General features: G+C 54.1%; 1 protein-coding gene across 6 annotated transcripts in view; it reads right to left on the minus strand.

Annotated features, from left to right (window-relative positions):
- The window catches only part of MAD1L1 (mitotic arrest deficient 1 like 1), a 412,602-nt gene that overhangs the window by 308,054 nt on the left and 81,645 nt on the right, over positions 1–22,903 (minus strand). For all 6 annotated transcript variants that reach the window (XM_030932978.1, XM_010366657.2, XM_030932977.1 and 3 more), the window contains exon 11: positions 17,242–17,328. In XM_030932978.1, the coding sequence (XP_030788838.1) occupies positions 17,242–17,328 (87 nt within the window). The remainder of the gene's footprint in view (positions 1–17,241; positions 17,329–22,903) is intronic.

Here is a 22,903-nt window from a genome sequence, read left to right on the forward strand (position 1 = left end):
ATCCCTGGCAACCACTGATCTTTTTACTGTGTCCACAGTTCTGCCTTTTCCAGTATATCGCGGAGGAGAAATCCCACAGTACACAGCCTTTACAGATTGTCCTCTTTCACTCTGCAATATACATTTAAGATTCTTCCATGTCTTTTCAGGGCTTGGTAGCTCATTTCTTTTTAGCTCAGAATAGGAATTCAGCGAATGGACATGCCACCGTTTATCCACTCACCTATAGGACACTGTTAGCGTATGGTTCCTGACCCCTCCAAATCTTAGGTTGACATCTGATCCCCGGGACTGGAAGCAGGGCCTGGGAGCAGAGGTTGGGGCCATGGGGGCGGGTCCCTCATGACTGCTCATGCTAAAGAGCAGTCCTCACTTCATCAATTACCAGGAGAGCTGATTTCACTTCATCAGTTACCAGGAGAGCTGATTGCTACAGGCAGCCTGGCATCTCCACACTCTCCCCCTTCCTCGCCACGTGGTGCCAGCCGCCTCAGCGCCCACCATGAATGGAAGCTGCCTGGGGCCCTCACCAGAAGCCAGGTGCCGGCGCCACGCTTCCTGCAGGACCGTGAGCCCAACAAGCCTCTTATTTATAAATTACCCAGCCTCACGTATTCCTTTAAAACAACACAAACCCAGACTGAGACAGACATGTCGGTCACTTCCACGTTTTGGTGATTCTGAACAAACCTACTATAAACACTTGTGTGCAGGTTTCTGTGTGAACATAAGTTTTCAACTCATTTGGACAACCTCCAAGAGGCAGAGCTGGACAGTACAGAATGTTTCCTTTTCTAAACAGCTGCCAAAGTGCCTTCCAAGTGGCTGCAGCACTGTTCTGCGTTGGCGAGAGTTCCTGTTGCTCCACATCCTCACCAGCATTCGGTGCTGACGATGTTCTAAGCAGGTGCAGTGAGGTCTGGGTGCATTCACGTGCTGCTCCCTAACGATGCAATGCTGAGCATCTCCTCACGTGCTTCTCCGTCACCCATACCTCTGCTTTGGTGAGGCGCCTGCTCAGCTCATCCATTTTTTTAATTGGGTGGTCTGTTTCCTTACCACTAAGTTTGAAGAGTTCTTTGTATAATTGGATAACAGTCCTTATCAGATATGTCTTGTGCATGACAATGAAAAATATTTTCTCCATTTGTGGCTTCTCTTTTTATTCTCGACAGTTTCCTTCACAGAGCAGCAATTTCTAACTTTAATGAGGTCCATCTCATCAATCCTTTCACAGATTGTGCCTTTGGTGTTGTATATTAAAAGTCACTGCCGAATTGAAGGTCAGCTAGATATTTCTCCTGTTATCTTCCAGGAGTTTTAAAGTTTTGTGCTTTACACTCAGGTGTGTGATCCATTCTGAGTTGATTTTTGAGGAAGGGGTAAGGTCTGTGTCTAGATTTTTCCCTTGTGGCTGTTCCGCTGTTCCAGCACCATTTAATGAAAAGACCATTCTCCTCTGAGTTGCCTTTGCTCTGCTGTCCACGATGATCCGAGTATATCTGTGTGGGTCTATTTCGAGGCTCTCCGACCTGTTCCACAGACCTGTTTGTCCATTCTTCCATCAACATCGTGCCACCTTGATCACTGGGATTTTACGCTAAGTCTTGAAGTCGGGGAGTGTCAGTTTTCCAGTGTTGTTCACTGGTGATGTGCTGGCCCGCGCCACCTTGATCACTGTGGTTTTACACTAAGTCTTGAGGTCAGGGACTGTCAGTTTTCCGGTGTTGTTCACCGGTGATGTGCTGCCCCGCGCCACCTTGATCACTGTGGTTTCATGCTGTCTTGAGGTCGGGAAGTGTCAGTCTTCCAGCTTTGTTCACCCGTGTTGTGCTGGCCATTGCCATCTTTTGCCTTCCCATATAAACTTTAGAATCTGTTGATATCCACAAAAATAACTTGCTGGGATTCTGACTGGGACTGCATAGACCCTCCAGAGAGAACTGATAATACTGAGTCCTCCTATCCATGAACATAGACTGCCGCTCCATTGATTTACAGCTTTGATTTCTTTCATCAGGTCTGGTGATATCCTCACGCATACCCTATACAGGTCTCTGTGTCTAAGCTGTTTTTTGGTAGTAATGTAAACAGTACTGGGTGTTGATTTCAAATTCCCTCTACTTGTTGCTGGTATACAGGAAAGCAGCTGACGGTGTGTATGGTCCATACCCTGCTCTCTCTCACCACTCATTACTCTACAAGTTCTTTTGTTAGTTCTCAGAATTTTCTACATAGACAATCATGTCATCTGCAAACAAAGACATTTTTATTTCTTCCTTCCTTTATTCCTTCTTCTTGTCTTATTGCACTGTAGCTAGTACTTCCAGTATGACAGTGAATAGAGTGGTGAGTGGGACTCCTTGCCTCGTGCCTGATCTTAACGAGACAGCTTCTAGTTTCTTACTTAGTTTTAAGATGGAAATAGTTGACAATAAGAAATTAGCTTCTCTATGATAACAAAAAGAAAAATCTGCCCATTTGAACAGGACCAGTCACCAGAGCCCACATGTGTCCAGCAGCTGCATATGTCTCCAGGGAGGCCACCCTCTCTTCTTATAGACTAGTCTTGGATTCGTGGGGGTTCTCAGAGAGCAACCTGTGGCTGCCCAAGTTCTTGGCTCCACTAGAAATCATGTGGGCACAATCTCCAGGCCCCGGGGCCACCCCTGCTGCTCATCCAGGGCAAGAACACCTGAAGGAAATCAGCTCTGCTGCTGACGGACTGAGCCATCCTCCTTCGACTGTCCGGAATGCTGCAAAGTGGGCCTTTTCTAGGATACACGAGTCACCTTTTCCAGAAAAAAACAGAACTGAGGAAACCTTCCCAGACATTGAATGACTGATATTCATTAATGATGTTCATGTTCAACAAACACAAAACACCCCCTACACTCAAATCAGAATTTTGAGCAAACACTACCCAGAAAGGTAAGATTAGCCATGAAAGGTGTGAAGGAACCATAAGCACTCCTGCCTTCAGCCCTCACCCACCCAGCAGGCAAGGCTGAGACTCCTGATTTCCGCCCTCACCCACCCAGCAGGCAAGGCTGAGACTCCTGACTTCTGCCCTCACCCACCCAGCAGGCAAGGCTGAGCGCTCCTGCCTTCGGCCCTCACCCACCCAGCAGGCAAGGCTGAGCGCTCCTGACTTCCGCCCTCACCCACCCAGCAGGCAAGGCTGAGCACTCCTGCCTTCGGCCCTCACCCACCCAGCAGGCAAGGCTGAGCCGAGCCTGTGTGGGGGGCTCTCAGGCCACTAGGCCCTCCTTCTTCCAATGGTACACCCGTTCGGGGCCAGACTTATTCCACAGACTCCAAAAGAAGAGACCATGGCAGATAGACGCAGACGCAAACACGAGATGCCCCCGTCTTCTACTTCACCAGACACTGAAAGGATTTGTAGAAAGTAAAAACAATGCCATTCCTCTCACTAAGTCTTGTTTTGTGTTAGAAAATGCATTTTTCATAAATATATTTTGTTAAGTGATAATGAATTGTTTTTAATGAGATTATAAATATAATTACAAATAATGATTTAATTTTAATTTCCAAAGATGGTGAATACTGATAGATACGATTCCCCACAAATAAAAACTCTTTGTTTTCGGTAATTGTTTGTCATTAAAGGGGCCTGGACCAACCCAACAAGTGAGGATGATGCTGGTGCAGAGGAAGGCTCAGGCGGTGGGCAACGTTCGGGACTCTTGCCCCCCAGCTCTCATGACGACGCTCGGGACAATTACCCACCAGCTCTGGCCGCCTCTCATGGCCACGTGTGGGAGTCTTGCGGCCACCTCTCATGGTGACGTGTGTGCATGTGTCCCAGGCCCAAGGGGAAAAGTATACTCATGAAGGGAGCAATGGCCTCAGCAAAGAGCCCTGAATCCGAGCCTTTGGAGGTGAGTCCAGGGATCTCCATTTTCAGACTCTTTTCACCATATAACTCATAAGCAGCCAGGCATTTGGGAAGCGTGGCCATGATCAGGACCGCGCAGCCCAACACTCTCCAGTCCTCTAAGGCATTCACTGCTGGTTTCTCTTCCCAAGGAGAGGGAAAGCTCCTTCGGGGCAGTGGTCACAGCCTTCGCTCTCCTAGAGCCCCTATGTCCACTCCAAGCACAACAAGACAGAACCAGGAAGCCGCATTTGCCCCACGCTGACCAACACTGTCTGTCACAGCCACGTCAATGCTGTTCTGCAGACTCTGCGCAACTGTGTTTCTCAGCCACAGTATTAAAAAAGGGTCAGCATCAGAAGCCTCATGCCCTGAGGAAGCAATCTGTGATATCCGAGCTTGAAAAAGCATCACCCTGATGAGACGTAACATGGTGAGAGGGCACAGGCTTAGGAAACAGCCCTGAGCTCACAAGCAGATTCCAGGCTGAGTGGCTCCACAACCTTGGGGAAACCAGGGCAAAGCGAGAGGCTCCCCGCCAGTGTGCAGGGTTGATGCCAGAGCAGGAGGACACATATGGAGTGCCTGGTACCCACAGGTGCCTAGCAGTGGATGTTTCTTTGTTCCAACTCTCTTACCCAGTTTCCTAACAGGACCGAGAGACCCTCCCAGGTCCATGGCACCAGCTCGAGCTCAGGATGCTGGCAACACCAACACCCTCCCTCAGATCAAGTGCATTCACCTGCCCAAAGCCTGCCCCTTCCAGAGGCCCCTGTTCGCCACAGGCAGACCCTGAGCCAGCAGCACTCCTTGGTGGGGGCCCCTGCATCTGCCGGCATCTCCTCGGGGCTGAGCAGCGGAGGCCATGGTGACAGGGCCTGAGACTGATTTTATGCTCTGCCAAACAAGGAAGGACAGGGTACTCCAACTGCCTGTGGCATCGGAGCTGCTCTCCACACCTGCACACCAAGAATCCCAACTCGGGCATGGAAAGGAGCCGGCAGCGGCCAGCTTCAAGGCTAAGAAGGAAGCTCTTGGCTCAGAGCTTACGAAGGTCACGGAATATTACAGGGAAACTCAAGAAAAGTGTTCATAAGAGGATGCTCCCAAGTCCACTGACGATGCCCTGGGCTCGGCAGTGCCAGGCATGAGAAAGGAGGCCTCGTGGGGTCCTTGAGGACCACATCTTAGTCTTCCTAGACAGCAGCTCCTGGCAGCCCTGGCCCTGCTCCAGGCTCCACTGTGGGGTGTGGGCTGCTCTCCTCGAAAACAAGCAAGGAAACAGAAGTTCATCAAAAGACTGAGGGACCAACCCCAGCCAGGGCCCTTCTCCCATCTCCCTATTCTCTTCCTGAAGCAACAACCAACCACATTTAAATAGTCTTCATTTCCGTTTTTTCTCCACATGTTTGAGGAAATCTAGACTCTACTACCACCTTTTGGGGGCCAAGAAAGATGTCTGCTTTCAAAGGACAGGACTGACCCAGTCCCTATCTTCTCACACGTGTATGGCTTCCAGATGCCGTTTTCTGATATGGGGAGCTGAAGCCAGGCATCTTGTGCTCTCTAACAGAGACGCCACAGAGCGGCAGGTATGTTACCGGTCTGCTTGGCCCGTGCGAGTGAGGGGCCCACATTGTCTCCTCCTTCCCTTCTGCAGCTTGCACACGCCACCTCTAGCCGCAGGTGCAGACGGGCTTGTGCCATGGCCGTGCCTGAAAACCTCAGCCAGGAAACAGCTTTCCCGGTGGTGCCGGGTCACCTCAAAGATGCCACCTCAGGCTCCCACACAGGCCAGATCCACAACCAGAACAGGAACTTCTCCAGGAAAGGTCTCTTGACCAGCAGTTTCTGACCTGTGCTCCTCTGGCCCTGGAGGCGCCAAAGAGGGGGAGCCAAGCAGGAGGCAGAAGTATGGGATAACTACGCGATGGCCACACAACACTGGCCACACGACACTGCCGTCCACAGAGCGTTTCTATGCCAACAGCGCAGGCCAGCCCGCAATCCGAGCGCAGAGCCGTGAGTCCCAGGCCCTTCACCAGGGCTGCACCCACGCTGCGCTCTCACCACCACCGGGCAGCCCCTGACACCGCGGGCTGAGACTGCTATTACAAAGTGTTTCATGGGGGTGGGAGGAAACGCCAGCTTTTTCATAACTTGCTAAAGAGGGTGAGAGAATGCAGGTGTGCGTACAGGGTCCCAAGGGAAGGAGAAAGGAAGAGGATGTATCTGCTGGCCCAGGGGACGCGCTCCCCAGCCACCGTCCTGGCTGCGGCAGCGTTCAGCAGGCTGGCAGTGGGGCTGTCACCTCTGCAGGTGCACTTAGTCCAGAGCCACTCAGCCTAATGAAGTGAGGCGTCCTCAGAACCACGGCAAGGCAAGCGCCAGACCAAGTGGCCTGGGGAGATAAGCACTTCAGCATGGAGAGGTTGAAAACAGATTCTATTGACAAAACAGAGGGAAAACCACATCAAGAGGTGGGGACTGGGGACATGAAAGCCAGATGCACACTTTCGGCTTGTTAAGAGAAGTCAGCCCGAGGGGAGGCAGTAGATGGGGCCTCCCCCATTCTCAAGACCACCCCACCGCCATCGCCTGCAGTCCCTCACTCTGAGAACCCCATGCCCAGGGGCTGAGCAAGCACTGAGAGGAAGGCCAGCACTCCTCTGCCCTCCCCCAGGCGGGCTGCAGGTATCCTTCAAAGACACCCATTGAGGGTGGAACTCACCCCAATACAAACAAGAAAGAAGGCTCAGGGGTCAAGTGAGCAAGACCCAGAGACAGGGACCACAGACCCCACTCCTGTGAACAACGCTGCCATTCCTGAGCACCTGCTTGATGTCAGAACTTCCGAAATCTTCAATTCTCCACTCCTCTTGTAAAGCAAGAGTCCTGGGCCCGATTTTCCAGATGAAAAGCAGGAGAGACAAAGAGAATACCTCGCAGCTGGGGTCAACATGCATCGGAGAGGCCCAAGGTCCCGGCAGGACAGGCGGTCCTCCTCCTCAGCAGACACCCCAGCGCTGAGGCCAGAGGCAAGGAGGATGAGCAGACTAGGCTGCCTCAGCCTCACCCTCCTACGTGGCCAGCCCACCCAGACAGGGCGAGGACTGTGAGAAGGGCCCAACCCCCAGGAAGCACCCCACACCATGGCCACAACCTGAGCCCTGGCCGCCACAGGGAGCACATGGCCCAATCCCCTGAGCCAGCGGTGTACTCACAGCCAACCCATGGGACCACCCTCCCTCCGAGCTCACAGACTGCAGTCCAGGGCTTGCCAAGGTGGGGGAGCTGCCAGACCCAGGCTGCACCCTGAGATGCCCCCACCCTCAGCAGTGAGGGTGACTCCCCCTGCCATGCCCCCAGGGCCACAGCCCTGAGCTCTGTGTCCTGCCTCTGGTCTCAGGAGGAACCAGGCACTACCCATGACCCGGCACCCTGAGAGTATGGAAAATACAACACTGATGCTGGGAGAAGCTGCCAGGTGCTGGGGCCAAAGGCAGACTGCTGAGAACTCCACGGCCACAGAGGATACCCACCGCCCTCCTTCAAGGCTATGGGGGAAGGAAGCCAGGCTTTGGGAGACCCCCGTCCAGATGGCTCCAGCAGGAGCCAGTGTGAGGGGCTCTGCATCGAGAGGCCAGCTGCAGCTCGAACCGCACTTCCCCTGACCCTCGAGGCTGAGGTTTTGTGGGCGATTTAGGCCTGAGATGATAAAAAATAATTTTATGCCTACAAATATTAAAAAGTAAGTAACAATAGAGACCAGAAAAATCTGTGCTCTAGGCTTCACTCCATCAGAGTGAAGTCTCTTCCCCCCCGCGGGCCTCAGTTTCCCTGTTTTATGGTCTATCATCTGGACCCCCACAGCCACTGCCCTGCTCCCCTGCAGCAGAGCACGCCACGGGCCAGGTGGCCAGGCTTCCAAAGCCCTCAACCACTCCGCTGCAGGACGCACATCCTTCCGTGACCTGTGCTTGGCTCGAGATCACCCACAGCCTCCAAGCCCAGAGGGCCCCTGCAGATGCCTCTCCCAGGGCCTCCCTCTCTTGTCAAGCCTTGGTGGCTTCCTCTGGGCCTTCCCCAGGCCAGTGTCCCAGAGGCAAAGGCTCAGCCACATTTGTCAGTACCCAAACGTGAAACAGCGACTCCAGCACCCCTCCGGCAGCCCCCGTCCGCCCCACACACGTTCTTACACAGGACCCTCAAAGGACCCTGAAGGTGAAGGGGGCTGGTGCCACCCTGCACCCCTCAGAATTGGACAGTGCACCAGGGCTGACTGGCCCTCCGAGGCCCTAGCCGCAGCCGCAGAGCCAGGAGCAAGAAGTCGACCAGGGCAGGGACACCGAGTGACCGGGGAGAAGGGAGAAAAGGAGCCTTAGCCACTTCCAAGATGAAGAGCCTCGTCTGCCTTAGACATTTCCTCCAAAAGAAGAGCCATGGGTGTGGGTGGGAGCCGGCCCTGCATCCCAGCACGGGGCCAGGCCCCCGCCAAGAGAAACCCCAAGGAGCAACCAGGCCTCTGTGCCCAACCTCAGCTGGAAAACACCACTGCATGCCAGAAAGGGCGGCTCCATGGCCCTGGGACCCACCAGCTTCCAGAACAATCTCCTATGGCAACTGCCACAGAACTAAGCACTCAGAGAGTGATTGCATTTGGGATGAAATTTTTTTCTAGTGCTTGAATAAAAGGGGGAGTTTCACATTTCATCCACTTCCACATCCCTTAACAATAAAAACTTATTTAAAAATCCATGAATATGTAAATGCCATTTTAAATATGGAAATGCAAAACATGCAGGGAAACAGTCTGGGTGTGAAATATTAATGGCAGCTCATCTTGCTGAAAGAGGCAACACAAGCTGGCTGAAGCAGCAGGCGGAGGCGCCCCGGACAGACCCCAGAGCCCAGCGGCAGCGCACGCTGGACCCGGCCCAGTCATGGAGGAGCGTGTGCTCACCTCGAGGGCTCTGCCTGCGGAGGGAACAGGGTCAGACACCCACCTAGAGCAGGGTTGGCCTTGCCAAAGACTGCCTGCATCCTACAGGGCCAGCCAGTGCCGCCCCGCGGGGGGCCCTCCAAGCCAGGCAGCCACCGCATGCTGGGGGCACAGCCAGGACATCTGACCATGCCTGCTGATGACCCAGGCTTTCCCCTGGAGCCGGGATGGGCTGGACCCCCTCTCAGGAGAGATGGGGCTTGATCTCAGGCCCAGCAGTCAGCTGCTCCGTGAAACATGATGGTGCCTCAGACAGGTGCCCAGACCACACTGGGGGGCCACAGAGAACCCGGCATTGACAGGATGGGCACCCGGGGTCTACATCCCCCAACCCGGGACTTCACTAGCCCTGATCAGGAAAGGACTGGAGGAACAAGAAGGCACCGCATGAGGGAGGGAGGCCCCGAGACAGACACTCGCTCACCCAGACATCTCCATGCCATGCTCCCCTTCTCTCTCTTCCTCTAATTGGCCACAAAATGTACAGGCCTAGTACCCACCCACCCCGCTGAGGAGGCCCCACAAGGAGGTTCAAAGCTGAGCACAGAGGAGCGGGCGGCTGCACATGCCACAAGCACCATCTCACGTCCAAGTCTGGGCACTGCAGGCAGGTGCCACAAAGACAGCCTGGGGAAGGCCCAGCCCCTCCACACGGCCTGGCTCTGGGTACAGGTGCCGCCAAGTCCTCTTTTCCTGCTAAAGTCCCAGTGGAGAAGAGAGGGGAACTGAGAATCAAAAGGACAGGCAGAGGCTACCAACCAGGCCAGAGTCGCCGGGGCAGCCATCACCGGCCTGCAGGTGGACCGCACAGCTGTGAGCACAGAATGGGCCCGCTCCTGTCACCCTGAGCAGCACGCTTTGGGGCACCTGACTCACTGAGGGGCCCATGTTCAAGTGTGTGGTGCCTGACCCCAGGTGCAGGGATGTCCCTGACATTCCCCCAAAAACCTCCTCACTGGGCCTATCCTACAGACAGAAAACTGACTCACGAGAGAGACGGCTTTCCAAAGGGTGCGTGCTAACCAAACTAACCCGAGCAGCCTTCGCCAAAGAACAAGGCAGGCACGTGCCAGCATCTGCACTGAAACCACCACAGGGAAGCACATGCCATCAAGGGCCCCATTCTAGATACAGACCAGGAGCCTCAAAGGCTGTCCCCTGGTGCAGGGCTGGGTCGGGGGCTGAGGCCTCTATGGCGCAGGTGCACTGCGTCCCAGGCATGGTCCGGGGCTACAGGAGACACTCTTGGGACCAGCCGCAGGTGGGATGCACGAGGGGCAGAGGGACAGGAGCAGGATACAGACAGATCACGCGGGTTCTCTGCTGCTAGCCGGAGCACCCCTAGCTGCCACGGAGCCCATGGTAAAGGGCACAGTGCCACCCAGAGCTCCTGGCGTGTGCCCCACCACAGCCCTGGACCAGATAGGCATGGTGGGCTGCCACCGTGGAACACGTGGAGACAGCCCATTAGACTCAGGCCGATTCCACACCTCCTGCCAAAGCCCGTTTACATCGAGTGACACCAAAGCTGAACGGACGTGACAAGACCTCTGCCCGTACCACCCGCAACCCCAGGGGTCCCCTTGTACTGAGAGCAGGCGGTCAGGACGAGCATGAGACTTGCTGGGAACACATGGCTGAGGCCATGGTCAGTTCAAGGGCAGGCCAGAACTGGTCGTCCTGATGCGCTCTCTCACCCACACCAATCCATGGCAAATTCCATCACCTTGACCTCCCAGATGCCCCCACCGCCTAACCCGTTCGATCGTCACCACTGGCCACATACAGGAGACATCCTGCCCCACGGAGCCCTCTGGAAAACGTACCCCTGCTATGCCCTAGGCTCCCAGAAATTGTACTTCCCTGTTACCTCAAAACGTGACAGCAAGACACGGTGCCAGCGACGACAAGGACTAGCTAAAAACCCGCACCCTGAGCCAGCACTGTCCCCAGGCTCCACACAGGCGACTGCACTGAGCCTCAAAACCCCTGGCAGGAGTCACCATCACCAGAAAGACTCGCTCGGAGAGCCACCCCTGGCAGAGTCAGATGCAAATACAGGCCTGGAGCCTGGACCAGCAGTGGCTTCTCCAGAGGGAGGCCCCTCAGGTGTAAGGGGGGAACAGCCCAGCCACCGTGGATCTCATGTACCTTGCTGGTCTCTGGACGGCTCAAGTGCACCATAATTCAGATGCCAGGTGACAAGGTGATATGGCCTTGTTATATCCTTGAGAGGACGGCCTCGCCTGGGACCAACAGCAGGAAAGACTTATAACTAGTAAACTGATCTTCACTCACTCTTGGGAGGCGACAGAAACCTGAGGCAGGAAGAGGCTCAGAAAAGTACCGTCTGTGACAGAAAACACGGTGATACCCACTCATCACACCCAATGCCTCTCAAGTCCCTTCTGCTTGACAAGGGCCTGCCTCCTCCTGACGCTGCCCAGGCCCCTGATGGCAGCAGCAGATGAAACAGGCCAGGCCCAGGCACCCGGAAGCACCACGCGGCCAGGTGCTCCAGGACATGCCAGCCTGGTGGTTTCAGGCCAAGGGCTCTTCTGCCTGGAGGCAGCAAAGTGGGATCTTCAAAACAAACTGCCAAACTGCGGCGATCAGAGCCCGGGCTGGAGTGCACTGCTGGGAAAGCCGATGTTCGCAGGGCACCAGCAGGGAAGGCCGGGGCAGACCCAACACGAGAGCTCCATCTGCATCCACACCCCTCAGGGCTCCCCTCTGTGGACCTCTCAGCCAGCTCTACCTTAAGTCAGCATTGAGGAGGATACCTGAGGCTTCAAACAGGCAAAACAACACCAGGCAGGATCCATGGCCCAGGGTCTCTGCTGAGGCAGAGAAGCAAGGCCAAAGGCCGAGGCGGCAGCCTCACAACGCGTCCCGCATGGACCCAGGATCCACCTGCAAACACATCCCACAGAGTTCTGGAGACCCACGGGCCTGGACGCACGTCCTGCTTTCACCACCTCCCAGCTGTTTAACCCGGGACTCAAGTTCCTCCCCTGCAAAAGAGGGAATCATAAGAGCTTCTAGCTGGGAGCGCCTGTGAGGCTCAAGTGAGACGCTGCACGTGAAGCACAGCACAGCGCATGGTGAGGGCAGATGTGGGATAAACACTGACTGCTCTCATCATCCCCATTGTCATTCATCATCACCATTACAGATGAGAAACCTGAACTCTGGAGCCCTCACAGGGTCCTGAGAGGCCCCGCTCCCGCCACCAGCCCTCTCCAAAGCATGGCCTTATTTCCAGCACAGCAGAGAAACTGCCAAGAGCACGGCCCCACACATCCCTGCCAGAACTTCCCAGTCCTGTTCTTCAAGAGCCCTCAGAGCACGTCAGCCCTCTGTTCCACTGCAGATCTGAACGATGACAGCACGGTCACGGGCTGGGCCACAAAGGACTGCAGCCTCCTGTCCCGGCTCTACCCATGGCAGAGCTGGGGATGGCAGAGCTGGGGACGCCAGGTAGCAGGGTGTCTGGGTCCCTAAAGGCCAAGAAGACTAAGAGGGCCTGGAAAGGCAAGGGAGGCTACAAGACAGCCCCGGGGCACCCCGTGTGAAGCGTGAGCAGAGGGTACACCAGACCTACCCACTGATTCTGAACTGCGTGCCCTGTCCTCAGTCCCACAACCAGGAGGTGCATTCACAGATTCAAAGAGCTAAAACTGAGGCTCAAGTGCAAACCAGGGCCAGGTTCCCCTGCACTGCCTTGAAACTCCTGCCCCAAGGTAAAGAGGACCAGGAGCTCTGACAGGCTCTGTTCACACCGGTGACCGATGACGCCCCATCTGTCCACGGCTAAAGGAAGGGAAAAACACACAGGAGGCAAGGTTTGGTGGTTCTGACCCAACTCCCAGGCCAAAATGCACTCAAGTACCCTGCCCTCCTAGAGCGCCTTATAGCCAGTGCCCTGTAAGCTGCCCCGCTGTCCACTGAGAGCCCTGCTTGCCCCCGGCTCCACAGCCAGCCCCGGACCCTTCGCCACAGCACCATGTCCCGGGGACTGCTGAGAGCTGCTGCACCAGGCGCGTTATCAACGTCATCCCGCTGAATCCTCAAGCAGTCCCACAGACACGCTCTCTGTTGTGAGACAGGAATTTCAGCGCAGCACCTGAGCAAACTCGCATAAAGCTAACAAGCAGACTCCTCGCAACCCTGGAAAGCAAAGTCCTACGCTGAGAGTTCCAGAAGCTTCTTGCCTCTACAAACTCCAGCCTCAAGACCACGTTGCAGCACAGGTGCCACCACGGGGCTTCTGGCCTCCAGTCCTAAGAGTGCAGAAACATTCAGAAAGAAAGTTCAGTCCAGCTCACAGCAGCGTTTGGAACTGTGCTTCACCAGTAAAAGGGGTCAACACCATAGCTTGATGCTAGGAAAATTCCTTCTTGCTCCAGGCTGGTTGGTGGCCCAGTAGCTAACTCCGAGATATGCTGTCATTTTATCTTCCTCAAACGAGGCAGGCGATGGCTTCCGACTCGGCATCTGCTCACTGTCGGATGATCTGTTTCCTGCCCTGGCTTTCACCGCAAGTTCCCATCAGACCCTCCCTTGGCTGCCTTCCCTGCCTCGGAACTCTTCTGGGTGGGAGAGTCCGGGCTCCTCCCTGAAACAGGCTGGAATGCTACTGCAGTAACTATGGAGAGAAACTGATGCAAACTTAAACAAAGGCAGCAACGGCAGGAACTCCGCAGAGAAGCCCAACCCACAGGACCTGCCGAGGTACCTGCTGGCTTCTGGCTTCACGGATGTGGACGTGTGTCACACTGGTGAAAGGAACACCGAGTCACCAAGACAGCGACTGCGGGAAGGGCGCTCTGTTCCGCACATCAGATCAGCAGAGGAGGAGGTTACACAACACCCAGGAAGTGAGACAAGACTGCACGATGCAGGCCGCTCACAGGCACGCTACGCTGGCTGATAGACAACATTCATCTTCTAAAAGCCAAGCTCCTGAAAACAGGCACAGGACTGACCCAGCCGTCACTTCAGAAGCTCGGCCTGAGGCACCAGCATTCCAAGATGCTGCCACACGAGCCACACCAGCGGCACCGTCACAGCAGCACTGCCCCGGAGAGGGAGCACCGGGCACTGGGCAGCGAGGAACAGGACACTGCCCCGGAGAGGGAGCACCGGGCACTGGGCAGCGAGGAACAGGGCACTGCCCCGGAGAGGGAGCACCGGGCACTGGGCAGCGAGGAACAGGGCACTGCCCCGGAGAGGGAGCACCGGGCACTGGGCAGCGAGGAACAGGGCACTGCCCCGGAGAGGGAGCACCGGGCACTGGGCAGCGAGGAACAGGGCACTGCCCCGGAGAGGGAGCACCGGGTACTGGGCAGCGAGGAACAGGGCACTGCCCCGGAGAGGGAGCACCATGCACTGGGCAGCGAGGAACAGGGCACTGCCCTGGAGAGGGAGCACCGGGCACTGGGCAGCGAGGAACAGGGCACTGCCCTGGAGAGGGAGCACCGGGCAATGGGCTAGCAAGGAACAGGGCAGCAGAGCCGCACCCTGAGAAGCTCCTCACATGGCAAAAACAGCGTTCACTACCAAGGAAAGACGGACACGGCCAACTTGGTACAAACTGCAGAGGAGAGCACGTGTTGCCACGAGCACATGCCCACTGGTCTGCACAGACAAGGGAAAATGTCCAGAAGCTGCCCTCATGACCCGTGACCTCAGCTGGACCAGGGCTCTTTCTTCAGTGACTACAAGCTACGTTCAATGAGAAACAAACAAAAGTGACTTTAAACTGAGGCCCGCCTGGCAAAGCCCTCGGGGATCTGGGCCACCGCGGCCTCACACCTTCTGCCATGCCGCCTCCTTCACGCTCATCTGAATTTCTGTCCAACTGCCTGTAGGAAACTTGTAGAAATGTGCTCAGCTGTTCAACCGTGCAAGGCTCCCTGACCCCGCCATGGCAGGCCACGATGAACACGGTGTCCCGCCACCTAAGAGAGCAGCAGCCCAGCAGACAGGCCAGAACTCAAGCGCCGAGGCCACGACTGGACTCATCCACACCTCAGTGGCCACCGCCAGCGCCGCCTGTCCTAGGGTCTGCCTCCTTCCTGGGCCTTGAAAGTGCACAAAAGAGCCAGGCACTCGGAGTCACCAGGCCCCAGAAAGCCTGGGTCAGGAAGTGTCCACCCACCAGCAAGCAGCACCACTGAGACCCGGGGATGGTTAGTGCCCAGGCGCGGCTCAGGAGGCTCAGACCTGACAGCAACCCAGTCGTTACTACCAGTACCTTTCGGTTCACAGAGATGAAGAGAGGACCAGGCGCCTGCCCAAGTCACACGACCAGCAAGGAGCAGACCAGCCGCCCCCCAGGCCCTGCAGGCAAGAGGGACCGGGAACTCCAGCCTCACGCCTAGAGGCCTCCCGCGCCTCTCCACTGCCCCATCTCAGGGAAGCATCTCCCGCGCTCCTGGCAGTAGGTGGCAGGGGTGTGACCAGCCCCATCTGGAGCCTGCACCTCGGCTGAAGAAGCCCACACAGGGCAGTAAGCCACAGGAGGGACGGAAGCCAGCACACCAACACACACATGAAGCCCAGCTGGGAAACGCCTGTGAGAACCCAGGACCGGCACACCGACACACACATGAAACCCAGCTGGGAAACGCCTGTGAGAACCCAGGACCGGCACACCGACACACACATGAAACCCAGCTGGGAAACGCCTGTGAGAACCCAGGATTTCAGGGCAGCTTCTCCCTTTGGCCTCCCAGACCGGAGCAGTACTAGGGACCTCGTCTCAACCCCAAGACCCCATTTCACAGAAGAGGATGGAGCACCAAGCGCTTCCATGGGGTGCCCCAAGATTCATCCTTCCCCAGGGCGGGTGCTCCAGCTCTCAGAGGGAGCCCACAGGTCCTGAGAGGCCAGCCAAGGCTGGGATTGTGAGGACCGCCTGCCCACTGTAGAGGCTGCTCCCTGAGGCAGAGACCCCATTCCCAAACCAATTCCCCCATGGGCTCAATCCACATCTGTGACCAAGCGAAGGCAGCACAGACAGCGAGCAGATGGGAACGTTCCCTTCCGTGTGGTACTGGACACAGAGACGGGCCTGCTGCTGCTGGTAAAGGCAAATAATTTCAGGAAGCACCTCCCTCTTTGGTGGGAGAAAAGTACAAGTTTCCTTTCCTTTAATAGTTCATTCTGTTTCATTTCCAAAGTAAAATGATGAGGATCGCCTGGTAAAAATGTGAAAACTTTAACTTCAAATCACTTTTAATGCCTGTTTCATCTGACAGTAGCTTTGAAAGCAAAAGGCAATCTTTATCATTTGAGGCTTTTTAGTAAATTGATATGATTATGTCCAACACACCCAGATGCTTCGAAAAGCCAATTTTCAAAGTGACATCAGCCCCCAAAATAAGAAACCTCCTTCTGGCTATTAATAAATTATTAAAACACTCTCTCTACAGGAGGATGAGGCTGAGCTTGATCATCAATGGCAAACAGGTGGGCTTCAGGCCCTCCACACAGACCCACGGCCTGGCGAGCCGTGCAGGGCACAGAGCTCCCCTGCGGCCCCAGTTGCACAGCCCTTCCCTCCGCCCCACTGCCCACCAGCCCCATGGGTTCCACCGGACAGGGCTCAGTCCCTCATGGTAACTCCATCTTCTGGTCAGGGGAAGGCATAAGACCCCTTTTTAGCCAAGGAGGCATAAGGGGCACTTGCTGGCAGTGGGGGTCCTAGGAAAGGCTTCCTTGTGCAGAAAAGATCCAAGAAGGAGGCCTCTCCTTTCTGCCCGTGTGTGTGATCTCAGAGGTATGGCCCCTCACAGCCACAAGTGAAACCAGAGAAGAGCCGGGGTGTGGGATAAGAAGAAACACATATCTGATTGTCATCCCAGGTTCCCTGAAGCCCCTGGGATTTCCTGAGTGACGGGCATGTCTCTTGCTATTCATAGCCGCTTCCAATCACACCTGCATTCACGCTGACGTGAAGACTCAGGGTGGGCCCGTTAGTGACGGACGGGCTGGTTCCCAAGACCACATGAGGCCCCACCCTGCTGGGAAGACGAGATCCCTCCTGATCCAAGGAGGGACCCCACAACAGGAGGCCAACCCCCAGACCCCATGGCAGTTTAGCACGTTGTCAGAATGACGGACAGTGGTGCTTCAGCTGAGGCTCACAGCACATGGCGGAAACATGGGGCAAATCCTTCCCTCAAATCCCTGCTGCCTCTTTCCCACCCCAGACCAGGGCCACCCACACGGTGAAGCACCGCCGTGCCCCGAGAGCCAGGGGGCACACACTCTCACTCGCCCCAGCTCTCCAAAGCAAACGCATCCCACAAGCGCCCTGGGCGGCCGGGTCTACCTGCTGGTGACAGCGCTGTTCTTGTCCTTCAAGGCAAGCTCCCTCTGCTGCAGCTCAACCACGAATCTCGAAAGGTCTTCTGGAGTCCTGCAGGATAAAGAAGGCACACTCAGTTCCAGCTGTCCCCCAGAAGTAAAGCTGATTCTGCACACCAAACAAGGCCAAAATGAACCTCTGTAGCTGCTGCTCTGGGATCCAGGATGTGTGGACTCTGCGGACCTGGGTCCAGAGCAGCACGCATGCACTACGACGGGGTCAGCCACAGCCCCCACCCTATGCAATGCCGGGGAGACGGCCTTAATAAGCCCTGATTTTATTTCACCTGTAGAAACAGAGACACTACCTAACAGTGTCACTCTTCAGAGGAAATGAAATCATGTTTAAAAAACACCCACCGGCCGGGCGCGATGGCTCAAGCCTATAATTCCAGCACTTTGGGAGGCCGAGACGGGCGGATCACGAGGTCAGGAGATCGAGACCATCCTGGCTAACACGGTGAAACCCCGTCTCTACTAAAAAATACAAAAAACTAGCCGGGCGAGGTGGCGGGCGCCTGTTGCCCCAGCTACTCGGGAGGCTGAGGCAGGAGAATGGCGTGAACCCGGGAGGCAGAGCTTGCAGTGAGCTGAGATCCGGCCACTGCACTCCAGCCTGGGCGACAGAGCCGAGACTCTGTCTCAAAAAAAAAAAAAAAAAAAAAAAAAAAAAAAAAAAAAGCACCCACCAGGCACCTGGCACAGAGGAGTTGCCCAGCGAGTTTTAGAGTTTTAGGTTCCTTTCCTCACCTCTCCAGAAGACCCACACACAATAACAAGAGTAAAATCAGCGATCCCCAGGTGTCACGCTTTCTACGTTCCAGAACGATTGCAGATTGTCTCAGCGAATGCCCGAGGAACCCTGTTGTTCACCGTTTCCATTTTTTAAATGAGGAAACTCAGATTCCAACGTGAAACAGCCACTTCAAAGTTCAACGTGCACCGTGATGATGAGCAGCGGCCTGAGCCACGTCTTCTAACTCAGCGCGGGGACTCCAGAGGACGCAGCAAGGATCTGAGCAGGGCACGCAGTTACGCCAGCTGTGTATGAGCACTCCCAGCCTCACAACCTGGGGCACAAAGCCAAGGCTCCCTGGCTAGACTGAGCAAGTGGCATGTGAGCTTGGGCTCAAGGCCCCGTCCTCATTCTTTTCTTAGCCTGTCCCCCTTCCCGAGTCCAAGTGATCTCATTGTTCAGTTCCCACCTATGAGTGAGAACATGCGGTGTTTGGTTTTCTCTTCTTGTGATAGTTTGCTAAGAATGATGGTTTCCAGCTGCATCCATGTCCCTACAAAGGACGCAAACTCATCCTTTTTTATGGCTGCATAGTATTCCATGGTGTATATGTGCCACATTTTCTTAATCCAGTCTGTCACAGATGGACATTTGGGTTGATTCCAAGTCTTTGCTATTGTGAATAGTGCCGCAATAAACATACGTGTGCATGTGTCTTTGTAGTAGACTAATTTATAATCCTTTGGGTATATACCCAGTAGTGGGATGGCTGGGTCATATGGTACATCTAGTTCTAGATCCTTGAGGAATTGCCATACTGTTTTCCATAATGGTTGAACTAGTTTACAATCCCACCAACAGTGTAAAAGTGTTCCTATTTCTCCACATCCTCTCCAACACCTGTTGTTTCCTGACTTCTTAATGATTGCCATTCTAACTGGTGTGAGATGGTATCTCATTGTGGTTTTGATTTGCATTTCTCTGATGGCCAGTGATGATGAGCATTTTTTCATGTGTCTGTTGGCTGTATGAATATCTTCTTTTGAGAAATGTCTGTTCATATCCTTTCCCCACTTTTTGATGGGGTTGTTTGTTTTTTTCTCGTATATTTGTTTGAGTTCTTTGTAGATTCTGGATATTAGCCCTTTGTCAGATGAGTAGGTTGCAAAAATTTTCTCCCATTCTGTAGGTTGCCTGTTGACTCTGATGGTAGTTTCTTTTGCTGTGCAAAAGCTCTTTAGTTTAATTAGATCCCATTTGTCAATTTTGGCTTTTGCTGCCGTTGCTTTTGGTGTTTTAGACATGAAGTCCTTGCCCATGCCTATGTCCTGAATGGTACTACCTAGATTTTCTTCTAGGGTTTTGATGGTATTAGGTCTAACATTTAAGTCTCTAATCCATCTTGAATTAATCTTCGTATAAGGGGTAAGGAAAGGATCCAGTTTCAGCTTTCTACTTATGGCTAGCCAATTTTCCCAGCACCATTTATTAAATAGGGAATCCTTTCCCCATTTCTTGTTTCTCTCAGGTTTGTCAAAGATCAGATGGCTGTAGATGTGCGGTATTATTTCTGAGGACTCTGTTCTGTTCCATTGGTCTATATCTCTGTTTTGGTACCAGTACCATGCTGTTTTGGTTACTGTAGCCTTGTAGTATAGTTTGAAGTCAGGTAGCGTGACGCCTCCAGCTTTGTCCTTTTGACTTAGGATTGTCTTGGCAATGCGGGCTCTTTTTTGGTTCCATATGAACTTTAAAGCAGTTTTTTCCAATTCTGTGAAGAAAGTCATTGGTAGCTTGATGGGGATGGCATTGAATCTATAAATAACCTTGGGGAGTATGGCCATTTTCACGATATTGATTCTTCCTATCCATGAGCATGGTATGTTCTTCCATTTGTTTGTGTCCTCTTTGATTTCACTGAGCAGTGGTTTGTAGTTCTCCTTGAAGAGGTCCTTTACATCCCTTGTAAGCTGGATTCCTAGGTATTTTATTCTCTTTGAGGCAATTGTGAATGGAAGTTCATTCCTGATTTGGCTCTCTGCTTGTCTGTTGCTGGTGTATAAGAATGCTTGTGATTTTTGCACATTAATTTTGTATCCTGAGACTTTGCTGAAGTTGCTTATCAGCTTAAGGAGATTTTGGGCTGAGACGATGGGGTTTTCTAAATATACAATCATGTCATCTGCAAACAGGGACAATTTGACTTCTTCTTTTCCTAACTGGATACCCTTGATTTCTTTCTCTTGCCTGATTGCCCTAGCCAGAACTTCCAACACTATGTTGAATAGGAGTGGTGAGAGAGGGCATCCCTGTCTTGTGCCAGTTTTCAAAGGGAATTTTTCCAGTTTTTGCCCATTCAGTATGATATTAGCTGTGGGTTTGTCATAAATAGCTCTTATTATTTTGAGGTACGTTCCATCAATACCGAATTTATTGAGCGTTTTTAGCATGAAGGGCTGTTGAATTTTGTCAAAAGCCTTTTCTGCATCTATTGAGACAATCATGTGGTTCTTGTCTTTGGTTCTGTTTATATGCTGGATTACGTTTATTGATTTGCGAATGTTGAACCAGCCTTGCATCCCAGGGATGAAGCCCACTTGATCATGGTGGATAAGCTTTTTGATGTGCTGCTGAATCCGGTTTGCCAGTATTTTATTGAGGATTTTTGCATCAATGTTCATCAGGGATATTGGTCTAAAATTCTCTTTTTTTGTTGTGTCTCTGCCAGGCTTTGGTATGAGGATGATGTTGGCCTCATAAAATGAGTTAGGGAGGATTCCCTCTTTTTCTATTGATTGGAATAGTTTCAGAAGGAATGGTACCAGCTCCTCCTTGTACCTCTGGTAGAATTCAGCTGTGAATCCATCTGGTCCTGGACTTGTTCTTTTCTTCACCTGTCATGGACCAAGCGTAGGTCCACATAGAAAGCAGGTGCCGGGCAATGCTGTGACAGCCCCGCCCAGCCCCACTCAGGGAGCTGGTACCGCACCACTGAATGAGCAACGGGGACCCCAACATTGGCCAAGGAGGCTACCTGCACCCCTGGAAGGAGAAGTCCCAGTCACTCTGTCAGCCAGGCCCCCAGAGCAGCCTCGGGTGGATCCTGGGCACACCCTCCCAGCAGCTTGCCAGGGAACTCCTCTCTGCGAGTCAGCCACGGCCACGTAGAGGCACACTGCAACCATGGACCCCAATAGAAGCCATCCTGTTGACTAAAACGCGCACGCTGCAAATCTCACGCGCTGGACCCGGCCCTCTGCCCTGAGACAGCCACTGACCTTTCCTGTCACTTGAGTACCCTGCCCATGGGGCCCCAAAACCCTGTATCAGCTCATCCAGTGCTCACACAGCCCCTCCCCTGGTCTTCCAGCATCCAGCTCCTCCTCCAAACACAGAGGAAGAGCCACTTCCTTATAAAGCCTCTGGCCACCCCCACACCCCTCGCCATCCTATGCCTGTTTGGCAGGGCACGGAGGACGGCTGGAGCCCGCCTTGCTCAGCATTAGTTTTGTGTTTCTGGGGCATCTTCCGTCTCTGGAACGAAGCTACCAAGAGCCTGTGAGCAGATGTCCTGCAGCCTGGCCCGGGCCCCGAGCCCTCACACGCACCCAAGGACAGTCATAAGCCCTCCCTCTGACCACAGCCTCTTCACACAGAGTACACCACGGCCTTCTCCCTTCCAGGTCCCCTCAGAGAGGTCTCCTCCGCCCACCCAAGGAACAGGCCCCTTGTTGGGCGTCTAGAGGGGATAGCAATGGGTGCAGGAGTAGCTGGCACCAGGGAGACCCCATCTGTCCTCACACAGGTAAACCGGGGTTAGAAAGCAGCTCCGTGGAAAAACCATTTATGACTGAAAGGTCTTGGAAGAGAAACTGAACTCTATGAGGGAGATGAAAGGTGGAGCTAGCCTTGAACGCCGTTACCATTCTCTCCAGAGTTTCCCAAAGCTTCCAACCTCAGGGAGTTAAAAATATCAGCACAAAAGTAAGGAAACCTTTCCAAGCCAAGAGATACTTTTTCTGAAACATTTGAATGAGATATTTAAGTTGTTTTGCATTAGTCAAAGGGCCTGTAAATTTTCACTAACTCAGTGGGAAGAATTTATTTACAAATAAATAAAAATCGTGTATGTACACATCTGCAATGGCGCCTCCCAGCCCCTGTGCCCAGAACCAGCAGCAGGTAGGGTGGTCACAGGCGGCAGGCTACAGGCTCCGCCTACACAGCCAAGACCACCTGTCTCACACCCCTCAGGGCCCCATCACCGGACCTGAAACAGCAGGAGGCCAGTGGAGAGGCATCTGTCAGGCAGTACCAGGCCCCAGGGTTCTCCCAGCTGGGATGGCTCTCTCTCACCAGAGGGCACACTGCCTGCTATCTCCCTCTGTGGGGAAGCCTCCCTGCAGCCTACAGAGTAGGAGGCAGAGTCGGGAGCATCTGACACCAATTTAGAAACAAGCTTCTTGCCCCAAAGCACGAACCCACTCAGCAAAGCTGGGAGCTGGGGTAAGATCTCGGAGGACCAGGCTCTGCTAACCACGCTCTGCAATTCCCAGTGACGCCAAGACCATGATAAATACAACCATTTAGCAATGAGGCAGAAATGGGACGGGTTCAAACAAACTGGAAAGTGAGAGTGACACAGCCCTCTTCTGAAGTGCTGGGCTCCCACAGACAGCGCACTAGGCAGTCTCCGATGACACCCAGGAAGGCCTCTGTCTCATGTCATTGGAGTCAACGCCTCATTCTGGCATTGATGGGCCACATCAGAAACCTGAGTACTCTGAAGCCCGCAGGCATCCATCTCCATCACCCAGCGAGCAGGCTGGCTCCACATTCCCACAGACTCCACAGGAGGCTGCTTCCGGGTGGCTCCTCCTGCCTGAGGGGG

The sequence above is a fragment of the Rhinopithecus roxellana genome, chromosome 6, assembly GCF_007565055.1.
Source record: "Rhinopithecus roxellana isolate Shanxi Qingling chromosome 6, ASM756505v1, whole genome shotgun sequence".
NCBI classification, from domain to species: domain Eukaryota; kingdom Metazoa; phylum Chordata; class Mammalia; order Primates; family Cercopithecidae; genus Rhinopithecus; species Rhinopithecus roxellana.